This window comes from Anoplopoma fimbria, chromosome 6, assembly GCF_027596085.1.
Source record: "Anoplopoma fimbria isolate UVic2021 breed Golden Eagle Sablefish chromosome 6, Afim_UVic_2022, whole genome shotgun sequence".
Lineage (NCBI taxonomy): Eukaryota > Metazoa > Chordata > Actinopteri > Perciformes > Anoplopomatidae > Anoplopoma > Anoplopoma fimbria.
Window position 1 is genome coordinate 18,301,899 of NC_072454.1, and position 13,824 is coordinate 18,315,722.

Below are 13,824 nucleotides of genomic sequence, written 5' to 3' on the forward strand. Positions count from 1 at the left end.
ACCATAAACAAACAGCTGTTTTCAAAATGTGCACTTGTGAAAAAACAGGTTTCTGTCGGTCAAAAAGCCTCTCAGCCTCAAGTGACATTGTGCAAGCTGCTCTAAATGTCTGGGAGTTCGTTTAGTTAATCAGGGGACAAGAAATGATCCGTGCCCCTCTTAGTTGACTAAACAGTGGGGTGCAAAGGCTATGTTTTCATTCAACATTATGAATCAATCAGTTAATCAGGACGCCATGCAGCTTATTACAGAGTGGGTAATCCCTGTTAAGACTCTGAGGTGCCTACCAAAATGCTTTTTAAACACAGTGAGGTGAATGAATATTGAATTGGGGAACAGATTCATGGGCACCAATGGAACTAAAGCACAAAAAAGCATCAATGTAAGAGATTTCTACGGGCATTTGAATACCAAAAAAACAATCCGCGGGACATGGCTGAATTTTGGGTGACTGCACTGACGGCTCCATTAAAACTCGAGCAGGATGTCTCAAATAATTACGCAACTGCCTACTACACCAAGTCCCCCTCCCCCTCCCTGCTAGATATTAATCTCCATGTCAGTGTCCGCTTGTTTGCAGTGTCAACTACGAGGGTGTGAGATTTCTTTGTCTGAGGGAGCGAAAAACAGTCTCAAGATTGCTTCTCTTTTGCAGACACAGTAACTGTAGTTTGGCACATAACGACCCCATGAAGCGCTCAATGCTTGTAGAGAGGAGTCTGGCTGCTTATACTTGCCAGTACGGACACAGAATTGCTTTTTTTTTTTATGGCTGTGCTGCTATGAATCTGCAACAATTAAATTTGCATCTGAAGAGATACAGCCTGTGGTTGGTATGTAGGGCAGCAGCAGCGTTATTGTTTACTCTGAAAGAGCACACATTGCATACCGAGGCAGAAATCTGCTCTGAGCGTTGTGGAAGCATGTTGTAGTGCCAGTGACGTTAAAGGGGTGTTGCTGCAGTGCTAATGTATCTATCATGCGTGGAGATATTTTGAAATGCTGATTTTATTCATACGTTGTGGTTTGTGAACTGCTCAGTGAATCAAAAGCGGGATTGTGTCATAAATAACCAGTTTGTCTTAAAATAAAAACTATTAAACACCTTCATAACGTCAAACACAATTTTGCAGACAAGCTTGAAAATATGTGGCACCAGTATAAAAGCTAAGAATGATAATTAGAGTGGTACATTTGGGACATGTGGTTACACTATGGTATCATGTGGAAAATCATGCACTTTCTCACATTACTGACTCAACAGATTCCAGCTGACTGAACATGACTTGGCACCTATTTCTGTACGCTGACATCAATTACAGTGATGCACAAACTGGACCATATTTGGAACAGAATATGTCTTGTTTGGGGGGGGGGGGGGGGGGGTTTCCACCCAAACTTTTCCATGAATCGTAAAAAGGCATGTGTGCAGAAAAGGCTGCCGTCCTGCAGCTGGAAACAGTAGCCTACTTTATGTTGTGGAGCGTAAATCAAGTCTCCTCAGCCGTCACAACAAGCCTGCGTATCACAGCAGAGAGCCCCTATCTCATCATCTGTCCCACAGGTCCTGTGTAACTTAATCACTCAAATGAAGCAAGCTCAGACAATAAGTTCATACAAGATCAGAAATTGTATTTGGCAATTTTTAAACAAGTGCATACAAGTACAGCTAAAAGCATTTTCAGTTTTGCCAAGTGCTCGTAGAGTAGCATTAGTCACATTCTACGTTAAACAGGAACTGCCACCAGACCTAGAAGTACATCAAGAATTTTTGTTAAACATCAACAAAGAGGAACGTAGTCCATTATAATGAGTACATACCTTTATCTTCAAAAATATAGAAACACAATGTATTCAAAAATCAAAAATTATACAACCATGTTTACGAAGTATACTCTTCCCTTGGGTCCAATATGTACAAGTCCGTTAGTTTGTTTGAATGGTATGTATGTGATATTTATATATTTATACTCATATTTTTGCTTCCCCTCCCCCAAAGAAGTGTTCAAACAAAATCAAGGGTCCCTCTCCTTTTTTACTTTGACGTCTCCTGCAAGGATGGTGGCGATTTCCCCTTGCATGAAAGCCCACGGTACGTTCGAGCCAACCAGGGGACATTTCTCTCCACTTGGACAGTACACTTCACCCGTGGCACCTTGCTGCTTTATGCTTTCCCTCGAGCACGGGAAGCAGAACTTGTGAGAGGGCACAGACGGGCACTGAACAAAGTGCGTGTCCTCCAAACGCTCGTGGCACAGCGTGCAGCACAGGGGTATGCTGCCGGGTACCGAGGAGTCCGGAATGCTTTGGGGGTGCACTTGGTCCATGCCCGGCACGTGGGGCGTACCTGCACCGGATGCCTCTCTCTGCGCCAGCCTCCTCTGGTTCATGGAGGACGGCGACAGGGGGCTGTTGCTGTTCCTCCGGGTGGTGGAGTGGACTTGGTTGGCGTCCTTGGGAGAACTGTTCCCACCTGCATTGTCCGCCGCCATGATGAGAGCCGCCATGGGGGACTGGCCGTTCTGGGCCGCCTCAGGTGGGGTGGTGCGGGAGTGGGGGGATATCGTGGACGGCGCAGGGGCGAAGCTTGGCGGGGGAACCGGAGGCATTTTCAGTCCGTCAGCAGGCGGTGGTAACCACTGCTGCCCCTCTCCGTTGAGCTTGGCAGCTGTGCCCTCTCCCTCTGGTTCAGGCGAGGCTTTTCTCTTCATGCTCCGGGGGTGTTTTCCTCTGTCTGGAGGTGGGGAAGGGTTAAACAGAACGGTTGAGTTGCACGGCTCAGACATGGCTCAACAATTACACTGGCGGGGAGACGTGCATTTTTTTTTTTTTTTTTTTGCTGTTCCCTGCTGCACCACAGGGCACAAAGCAATAATAACAAAAACAACAAAATCTACAAAAAAAAAATATCACGTATGCACCTGGAGTTTTGCAGACCTACTACTACAATTATCATTTGCACGTTATTAACCCATTCCTGTGCACCACTGAGGAATTTAAGAAAATTGAAAATTGCACAAAAGAAAATATTACATATTACATTTCCTACATTACTGGATGCCTACCTGACTTGGACGCCGTGGCGCTGGTGTCGTAGCCCATAACCCTTTGTTGCATGGCCGCATGCTCCTTCTTGAACCTGTTGTCGAACGTGTGCAGAGCCATCAGGTCCCTCACCGTCTTGCCCTTGCCAATCCACTCCGCCTCTGCCCTGCTTTTGTGGCTCTCGGAGAGCTCCGGCGTGAGACTGTCCGGTCTGTGCTTCTCCTTCCCGTCTCTGTCGTGCTCGGTGCTGGACACCGAGGCGGGTCTCTTGCCCATGTCGGCGGGACTACCGCCCGCCAGTGCGGAGGGAAGCCCCATCTGGCCCGGTCTGCCGTTGACTGCGTGCACCGGGGGCATGTTCCCGTTAACCAAAGGCACTAGATTTGGGGGGACCGTGCTATTCCTGCGCGGGTTGGGACTCTGGCGGTTCAGCTCCGGCGGCTCGTCGGGCTTAGGAAATCCATTGGGGACGGGGATGCCGTTCGCCTGCCTGCCAGACTGATACTCTGGACCCAGCCGGGGCGGGCGGTCGGAGGAGAGCGGGTAGCGGTCCAGCGGCTGCGGCGGCCGGGAGCCGGGGTCTCCCTGCGCAGCGTGGTTGATCGCCTGGATCTCCTTCCCGGAGAGCTGCGACTTCCCCGGCCCCGGAGACCTGCCCTCCTGAAACCCGTGAGCCCTCTTGAGCTGCCGGGCCGTCTCGATGACAAACTCAATGCGGTCCGCGCCCTCGTAGTTCACACATCCCCTGCAGACGGGCTCGGTAAAATCCCAGATCATGGCCCACGGCATGCGGGGCAAGTCGCATAAATAACACGACTGCCTCCTGGAAGAAGCAGCGACCGCCGCGGACGACATAGCGCTCGTCGTCGACCCCCCGAAAAGAAACCCAAAATGTTGTTTTCCCTTCCCTGCTTTCCTCCGAGCCCCGTTTAAAAAGCCAACAAAAGAGCAAGTTCCGGGTTGTGGAGAGGAGAAAAAAAAATACAAACACGTCTTCTCCTCGACTTTTAGAGCAACAACGTTGAAGTTTTAGAGGGAGAAGTTCATGTCGGTGTGTACTTTACTACGGCGCTCCTCTGTCTATCTCCACTGACTCTCTACTACTGGCTCAATGTGGAGCAGTGACGTCACCACGGAGCTCTAAACGCCTGCTTCCACTTCAGTTTCTATTGACTTGATTTCTTCGACAGACCCCCCTCCCCCCTCCCCTCACTCCCCACACACACACACACAGTTTACTGCAGCCTCTGTCACTCACTTCTTTTTATTTTTTATTTTAATTTAATCACTTGAACCTCTTCCAGAACTGCACCCAGTTCAGCCTCACCACCGCATCCGACTGAAGGGAATAACCCACGAGCTCCTGTCATTATTATTATTATTATTATTATTATCAAACCTGCAAAAAATAAATAAATATGGCACCGTCGATACCAGCCTGCCTGCAGCAACAAGAAGATTTTTTTATTTTTTTAATATGAACAAACGTGGCTGTAGGTTAGCAGTAGACCGCCAGGGGATACAACAAAAAAATAGAGAGTCGCCAGCTTCTCTATTTGACTGCTGCTTTGTCCTAAATTCAGAGTATTATCCGGTTCAGGCTGAAAAACGCTCGCTGCAGCTTGTTTTTCTCAATGCACAGCGCCTCGACGCCATGAGCTGCTACTACTACTGCTGCTGCTGCTGTGCAATGGAAGAGGTGGGTCGACCCTTTGGAAAAACAACTGTAATCCAATGGCAGTTTATAGAAATAAAAATAGAAGCAAGAAAATGTTGTGCAGCAAACACAATAGTTATTGTTATAGCAGCAAAAACAATTTATTGGGCATATTTTAGGATTAAGAGGTTTTTTGTTTTTTTACTGCCCACGTTTTCGTGTCAGCTTAACAACATGAATTCAACACGTACTGACTTGAGTTTTTTAAGCACCGGTTAGACAATATTTTCCTTCCCAGTTAATGTCAAAAGAAAGAGAGAAAAAGGCGCCTCCGTTAGCCAGTAACCAGGAAGCTTTGTCATGAGGTGGGGATTTCCAGCCAGTCTGTTGTAAGCTTGAATGGATCGGGGTTACAGCATGAATATAGCTCTGCCCACATGCACGAAGCAGTCACTCATCCAAATCTGCCACCACTAAATTAAATTACACTGGAATGAATCAGCCAGTCAGACTTTTTTTTTTGTAAGCTCATAATCAAACACAAAATCAGAAGTATTAGTAGAGGTGTAGCAAGATTGGCGATTAGACTATTATGATGGGGGAAAAATATGTTACTAGAAACAGGTCATATGCCAAAAAAAAAACTGCCAAAAAATCCCCTGAAGTAAAAGTGTATGTTTGAACTGGAGGAGTGTCCTAGTAGTTCAGATTCCTCCCTCTCATCTGGGCTCATTCCAGCTCATTGCAGCTTAGCCTCGGGCTTTGGGTGAGGCAATGCGTCTGTAACCTGCAGACACAAAGCAGGATATGTTTGTGCGAGTCCATGTGACGTTGGAAAGAGGAAGCAAGATGTTTAGTCACGTACCCTCATCCGCCTCACCCATCTACGGGACATCAAGCCGTCTGGCTCGCTGCCTTGGCAGCCATGATCACGCGCTGTGGCATGAGGCTTTTCTTCAAAGGGTTGCTGTGAACGAAATAGCACAGTTGCCACCAAACAAATATAATGGTAGTGCAGCTGCCATATGATTTTCGTAAAGCACACCTAACAATGAAACACAATAATATATCCTTCAGGACATCACATGGTTTTAGTGCCGTCAGTGCTGCTCTGACTGTAAACTACTGTATAAACACACTGTTTCCCATCTCCGCTTTCTCTCAAACCTCAGTCCTTGTTGGGTGAACAACACTAGGAAGTGTTCTAACGCTTTATGACTCAGTTAGCAAATTACTGTTGTGAGGGGCAAAACAAACAAGTTCTTTCCTTTAGATTGGTGGGAAACTGTTGCCTAATGCTTTGATCCTTCGGTTTCCACTCAGCCGATTGTTGTGCAAGCAAATAGCCACACACTATTATGCAAGACGCCGGCATGCTGGGATTCAATTAAATCCTAAATGACCCGCTTCTATAATGGGAAGATCCATTGATTTAAAATAAAAGCTGCAGTGGCTGCAAAGCAGAGGCAGAGTCGTACTGAGCCGAGGTGACAAAGGGTCTGAGAGGAAGCCAGACAGGCACAGATGGCTCTGACTGACAATATGAAGCATGTATACAGTAAAATCACCACAGTGTGACGGCCATCGCATTTGAGTCTAGCCACTAAGCCAGGTAGAGTAGTCCTGTAATGCTGTTTTGACCTTTTTTTTCTTTCCGAGCGGTATTTAAATTGAGAAATGAAGAAGCGAAATAAAGAGTGAGAGGTAGGTGACGGCCAGGGGAATACCCAGCATGTGACAGCATCACAAGGACTGATGAGATGACGTTATTTTTCTTCTATCGCTTTCTGAGCCTGTTTAATTTTATATTGGCCATCTTTTATTCATGGGAGCAAATCATTACAAATTCTCTCTGAAGTTTTCTGCCTAATCCAAACACAGCATTGGATGTTTTCGTAGTGTTCTTTTTTTTCTGTTTCTCCTCCATGAGAACAACATTCATGTTATATAACCCTTTTTTCAGCACAACTGCTGAATTGAGCAACTAACTGAACTGTAACATGTCGCACAGATGCAATAAAGGGAGGTAAATGCAGGACGTGTGAGGACATAGTACTGCAGCTAAGCAGTTGGTGTAGTGACCCACCTTGCAGAATAATAGCTTGGCAGACGGTGGAAAATGTCAGGAGGGTGAATGTAAGGACTAATGTGCCTGAAGTACAGAGCTCCTGTATATGTAACAGAGAGAGGTAACCATGGAGATTATCACAGCACCCCAACCACCATATATATATATATATATATATATCCTGTTCACAGCGCTATTTATAGCTGCAGGTTTGCTCAGCGAGGATTAGAGTGCAGATAAAATTTGGGGAGCTCTGAAAGATAACACCACAACATCCATCTGTCAAATTAGCTGCTTCCTGTATTTTAATGTTAGTAGGAAGATGTTTTATTGATTTGCCTGAATCGATTAACACTGGATCATGGTTGCATGATGCAGAGAAACCGTGTGCAGCATATGCACGGAAACACAAATTGGACATCTTAAAGGAGTCTGCTTTGATTTAGGTATAAAATGGTGGAATTCAAATAAAATGGAGGGTCGACGGCAAAAAGGGGAAAAATGTGCTGGGCGGCTGGAATCTGGGGGCTGGAGGCTGCAGAGGTGATGTCATTGGGCCAGAGCAAGAGGCGAGTGAAAAACAAGTCTCTCTCTTTATTCTGATCCTCTTTGCAGTCCCGGTGGGGGTGTGGGGGGTGGGGTGGGGGGCTGGCAGTCTGCCAAGGCAAGGGCTGCTGGGAAATGGCAAAAGATGCCAAGCAGGCCCCACCGCCAACATTAGAAGCTCACATCTTTGTTCTCAGAAACCTGGTGTGCTGCCAAAGGCCTCATTTCGGCTCCATGGCATGATTACACTGGATGTAGGCCAACTACTGAGAGCTTGCTCGCTCTCTCTCCCTCCCTCCCTTTTTTCACTCTCCCTTTATGCTCCCTCCCTAGGCTCTCTCTCTCTCTCTCTTTTTCCACTGCCTTCAAAAGCTTTCTGCCAAACATGCAGCAGTTGCCATGGCTGCAGAGAATGGAACATAAAAAAGTGAGTAATGAGTCAGGCTTGGACCCAGATGTGCCACATGTGTATCCATTTAGAAAAAAAACAAGATAGTAACATATCCCCTTAATCTGCCGAGCTCGTCGGGGGACAGACGACTAAATAAATAGCAAAGGGGAGAGCGGAGGAAATAACCCCCACAGAAAAAAAATGTAAATGAACACTGTTTTCACATCCATTTTTAAACAGAAGGTAGTTTCAGAGTCTGCTTTGGCAACCAGGAACAGAAAGACCTGAACTTTGCTTCTGTAATGCTTAAGTAAGCTCGCATGCATTGTGAGCTGACGACATAATTTCCCGTCCAGTGGAAACCCCCGTATATTCTCAGACACAACCAGACATTGATGTAAACAAACCTTCCCTGGCCTCTTGTTTCAAAGTCAGCACATAGTTAGAACCGGTTGAACCAGTATTTGAGGTTAGCTGGTCCAATTCATAAGCTACTATTATAATACATAACACCTGCATATTTAAATAGTTTCTTACTTATTGCCTTTAAAAGGCAGTTTCACCCCTGACTCATGGTTGTTATGTTAAGCTTAGTGGGCTGAGCTTTGTAATCATTCCAGCTTTGTGACTGACTCAGAAAAAATGTTTGAAATGTCATTCTGCTGTAGAAGCACGCACACATCGCTGTACTATAGCTCTGTGAGGACACTCATTGACATAATGCATTCTCTAGCCCCTTAACTTAACCTTAACAATCACAACTGCATGCCTGACCCCAAACCCTTGACCTTAACCTGATTCTGACCTGAACCTTAAAAACCAAGCCTGAACCCTACAACAGGGCTTTAAAGAAGTGTCCATAAATGTCCTCAATCTGAAGGTCTACAACTCAAACCGTTCCTGACAAAGATAAATGTACAAGTGAACACACACACACACACACACACACATGTAAAAGGACTGTACAGTAGCACTCCACTAGTTTCTGTATGGCTGGTTTGTTCTTACCCCTTGATGGACCCCCAAGAGACACATCCAACTTCTTTATAATGACCTTCATAGTACATACAGCAGTATGAATATGTATGTACAATAGGTGTCTGAGTGTTTTTATATGTGTTACAGGAACGTTTATGTTTGGACAAATAGCATTTTTCCTCCAGCCTGGTTTCTTGACAGAGGTTACATTTCTTTCTTTTTTTTTCTTGTTGAGGAAAGAAAAAAGAGAGGTATATTTCATGTGTGTTGTGTAACCTCTTCCTCTGAGCCAAATAAAAACTTTCCCAAAGTAGGCTTATTTATTACCGGAGATCCTGTCTATTTTTGAGCAGCCATGCTAGAAAATGGACTCTGACATCCCCCGCACAGCAGTTACCAACAGAGCACTCAGGTGTCATATAATTCACCCGCGCTAGCATCATTTTCACATTGCTGCCTTTCCTGTCAATACACCCATGCGATTTATATTTACCCCTTTGCATGTATTAATTCAGCCAAAGAGCAGGATAAAAGCCTGGTGAATAATACCTAAAAATATGTGTTAACATGCATATTTATAACTCCTTTATTTAGAAGATATTTCAGGGTTGCGATTGGAAGAAGATCAAAGCTGCTCCTGTTCCAGTAACATTTGCCTTGAAAGCGGAAAGGGATGCGGAGCAATTTCTGTGATGTATAGAATACAAAATAACACGACTGTGAGAGCAAGGGAAACCAAGAATAGCAAATACTGACCCAATTGGAAAACCTCTCTTCATTTTGGGGAACATCTTCTTAGATAGCATGTGGTTTATTCAGATTAGGAAAGTAGGGAAGATCATGGGGAAATGCGCCTGTAATGCATCATTTACATATGTTGTGGTTGCATTTTGGAAAGTGGTCTTTCTTCAGTTTTCCCGCAATTCAATTTTAAACACATTTACTTGGAAACAGCGCTTTTTTGGTAGTGGTCATAAATCAGCTGAGGTTCCCGTTTCAGATTCCACGGATGCTTCCCTGCCCTCCCTTTGATTGTCTGGCGGTTTATGGAGGATGTTTCATCATGTGCTGCGAGCATCCGTGCCAGGGATGTCCTTCCTCCCCTTTCCATAAAAGTGCAAGTTGTCACGATGGTGTGGCATTCATTATCCGCCTGTGGTTTTGCGGGCCTGGGCCCATGAGCAGCTGGGCAGCATTGGTTGTCACATTCAGCCTCCCGCCGCGGTGAAAGATAGGAGGGCAGGAGATGAGTGCCGTCCTCCTGTCTGTGAGATAAAGCCCCCTTAACCACAGTGTCTGGGCATCTGGGCACACGACGCCTCACCTCCCTCATCCACATCAAAGCCTTGTCTCAGAAAACAGCTCGCTGTGAGGAGCTGGAATAGAAAGTAGAGCTGGAACGACGGGTACAACCGTGTGTGTGTGAATTCATGGAGGATAATCACAGTGTATTACAACTTGGGTCTTATCTTCGTAGCTCTGGCCATTAATTACCTGACGTAACCTTAGGTTATGTTTACAGTTCGGTTTGATTGTTTGTCTGTTTGTCAGCAGGATTACCGAAAACACTACTGGCCCAGCTTTCGATTTTGACACTGGGTGGAAGGGTGTAGCATGGGCCAAGGACGAACCCATTACATGTTGGAGCGGATCCGAAACACAGGGTGGATACACAAATTATTCTTCACTTTTGTTAAATTGCGAGATAGGGCATTTGTCCTTGACTTCTATATGTTGTGATAATATTTTCCTCACAAAATGAATTGCTTAATTCTGGAACACGGCGACGTAGCAACAACAAAGTCTGTTATCTGTACGCCTTTATTTGCAGGTAAAATCAAACATGAGAGACTGCTGATGATGGTGATGAACTCTCAATTTGATTCAACACCATAGATGGATCAATTGCTGACTCTGTAAACTCTTGCTACCTCACAGTAGCGTTAGCTCAAGTGAGGGGCGACACCATTAATAAAGAACATAACATAACATTTACAACATAGTTTATGAGTAGGTTGCATTTAAATTAATTATGTGTTAGTTTAATTTGGTTTAGACATTTATTTAATGAGCCCTTGTGAGTAAAATGTTATTATTACTGATGGGAATATTGGCCAAAATCTACAGAAATACAGCCCAAGTTGATATAAACCTGGAAGTATCCTTTAGGACACATCAAAATAATTCCATCCCACGTGTTTTTTTATGGAAATAAAAGTGATGACTAAGATCACATGACCTCAAGCGGTAAACTTCCTCTGTGACACACCGGTTTTGCAGCAAATATGAAAGATGTTGTCATACATGCATTCATAACTCCTCCTAACAGGCACATAGTGGATAGTTTAGTCATAGTCACCACAGCAAGCTCAGCTACAGCAATACTGTGGGAAGCACATGGGATGAATAGCAGAGCCTTGACGCAACAGTTGGGTGCCAACAGCGAGGGCAGCGCTGTGGGAAAGTTCAGTGCCCTTGAAGGAGACTGATAAGCCAGAGCTGATATGAACCTGCATGTTTGTATTGTGCAAATTTGTAACGGCTACGAGCCTCGCTGTTGATAGAGAGCCGTCTTGCGCCATGTGCTCGCAGAAAAACCTGCCTGTGCAAAGGTCACATGGAGCTGGGTGTGGTGAATGCTATCTGTGTGATCTCAGTGTGTGATGGTAATGTAACACTGGCTGTATATTGGGGTTGTTTTACACAGTTGACATACAGGTTTGGACAGAGGCTGTTTTTTCAAACGGTTTTAGCATATGAGAGATTGTAATTACTTCTCCTTCTCCTCATTGTCAGTGATGGGATCCACATTGTTCAGCAGGCTCATAGATGTGTAACTTGACCTTGCTCTATGCAAATCACTTGAAAGCTCTCTCTCTTTTAACAAAGAGGGCTAAAGTTCACCTACAACGTGTCACCACACAATGACAGGGAGGAGCCAGGCAGCCTTGATGCGGAAATGGTTTACCACTGACTGACACGTCTGGCTACACCCAGGGAAGGACAAAACACCCACCCTCATTCAACACTTTTATTCTCACATGTACATATCTACTTTGCTCATCAACAAAACAACTTTGCAGAGAGCTCATTCCAGCCCTCCTTCTCCTGCTTTCTCCTCATGTAAAATAAAACACTCAGCGAAAAAATGCTGTTGCCTAACAACAAGACGAGCAAAGTTCACTTCCATGTAACTGCAGCACTCTCACATGATCTTTGCCAAGTTAACCATTTACAGGTAGAGTAGGAAGAGGAGAGGCTCATTCTGGGTAAACAGGCTGCCCTGTTTGCTGTTTGAACGAGTTAACCCGGCTATCCACCACCTCGCCTCTCTGCTCATTAGCAAACAACATGCGGCAACATGAAACCCGTCGGTCTGGAAGTCATCCTACACCGAGACAAAAGCTCCTTCCTCCTGCCACAAAACAATGCATGCGGGGCGGTCAGAGCACTGCTCCCATTATGAAACCGCTCTGTCACAAGACAAGCGATTCACAGGAATGCTGTTGTGACACATGCGTTCTGTTGACATAAGGGTTAAACATTGAACTGTTTAAACACACACACCGACACACACACACTTTAGCTGCCAAAAGGGAGGGAGCTTTAACGGCTCCAGCACCGGTTGGTCGGCAGTTGCAGCGTATTTATCTTTCCACTTTTGGCTGGCTGCATCCTCCGCCACCTCCCAGAAGTCGTCAGGTTTATTTAGGAGAAGTCCTCTCTCTAACTGCAGCCAGGTGCAGCACAGTGTAATGATTCACACAAATGCAATACTCCATGGCAGAGTGCCTCGCATGTTCGGAGCTTTTGCAGAGGTCACCGGGTGCATGTGTGTGTCGAACGTCATGTGCTGATCTCTGGCTCGGTGCTGGTTCAGAGGGTTCAGCAGGAGTTCAGCACAGATTCATTATTCATGCATTTTCTGTATACCTCCTCTCTCTGAGAAGGTCCAAGTGCATGAATGTTCTTCCACTAGTTTTCACTTATAAATATATATTTTCACATGTAGAGTAACAGAACTTGAGAGGAGGTTTATGTATTTATACACTCAGTGGGGCCTGAATCTTGAAAAGTGTTTGATTCTTGGATTTTAGACGTTGCCATGTGCGATAAGCACAGGAAAAGTATCGGTGTAGGTCTTTACAGAAGGGTGTATTCAGTTTAAAATGTGTTGGCACCACTTTGAAACAATTCTAGGAAAGCCGAGCCACCTGGAAATCTCATGACTTCCTGAATCTAATTCCAGGCCGAGCTATCAGACTGCCTGACTAGCAGCTTTCATTGAGGGGTGTAAACATTGAATGTCAGGCATGTTTGCCAGAGCCTGTGTTGAATCAGGCATTAGTACTCATGTTATGCCTGCAGTGAACTCGAATGCCCCAGCAAAGCCCTGATTATATTTTCTCCCTGTCTAACAGATTTATAGTACAGCGTGAACTGGCGGGACTCGTGAACAGGCCTCTGCACACTCTACACGGTCTATTCTTGTTGTTTTTGAGTGCAGTCTGCACTTTCCTCCAACCGTGTAATAACAGACGTTAGCTAAGGCTTGCAGTTTTGATAACCTGCAATTGTGATCTGAAATGTGCACGGAGCAAACAGAGGCAACAGAAAAACAGAGCGTAGGTATGACACAACCGGGGGAGAATCCAGAACAAAATCCCCTCTCATGTCAATGCGTGCTGTGTCGGCGGACCGTGACCTCATCCAAATTTTACACGCAGACGCCTCATGCTGCTTTGTTATCTTCAAAACTTGCAAAGCAGCACATTCCAGTCCTCAGCAGCAACGGAAAAAAATGACAGCGTGCGCTTTGAGAAACACGATAAGCAAATAAATAAATACTTCACCAGAAAGTAAAAACAACACACAATGCATTCACACACGTTTATAAGCAGAAGTGCAAAGTGGTCAGTTGCGGACTCTGATTGGAGCTTTGCGTGTCTGCTTACTCAGCAGCCTGCACCAAGCTTAGCTCGCTTTCAATCTTTTTTTAAACAGACCACAGGGTAGTAAATAGCTACGAGGAGGATCATAGCCTTCACAGCTGATTGGTTTGATGCTCGGCTGACATAAACAGGAAGCTGGCCGCGCGAGTCAGACAAAGACGGAAGAACCAGAGACAAGCAGAATGTG

General features: G+C 45.4%; 1 protein-coding gene across 1 annotated transcript; it reads right to left on the reverse strand.

The window, feature by feature from the left end:
• Positions 1 to 1,611: 1,611 nt before the first annotated feature.
• irf2bp2a (interferon regulatory factor 2 binding protein 2a) lies at positions 1,612 to 4,202 on the reverse strand. The gene is made up of 2 exons (XM_054600187.1): positions 3,066 to 4,202; positions 1,612 to 2,734 (listed from the first exon to the last, which is right to left on the reverse strand). Exons 1-2 carry the CDS (start codon positions 3,898 to 3,900, stop codon positions 2,016 to 2,018), a joined length of 1,554 nt encoding a protein of 517 aa, XP_054456162.1. The 5' UTR covers positions 3,901 to 4,202; the 3' UTR covers positions 1,612 to 2,015.
• Positions 4,203 to 13,824: the final 9,622 nt, after the last annotated feature.

What these genes read in the sequence shown, in the direction of transcription:
- irf2bp2a (XM_054600187.1), bottom strand. Translation starts at nt 3,900, where the DNA reads ATGTCGTCCGCGGCGGTCGCTGCTTCTTCCAGGAGGCAGTCGTGTTAT. An exon ending in CGCCACGGCGTCCAAGTCAG is followed by an intron (nt 2,735 to 3,065) that starts GTAGGCATCCAG and finishes CCCCACCTCCAG; the next exon opens with ACAGAGGAAAACACCCCCGG.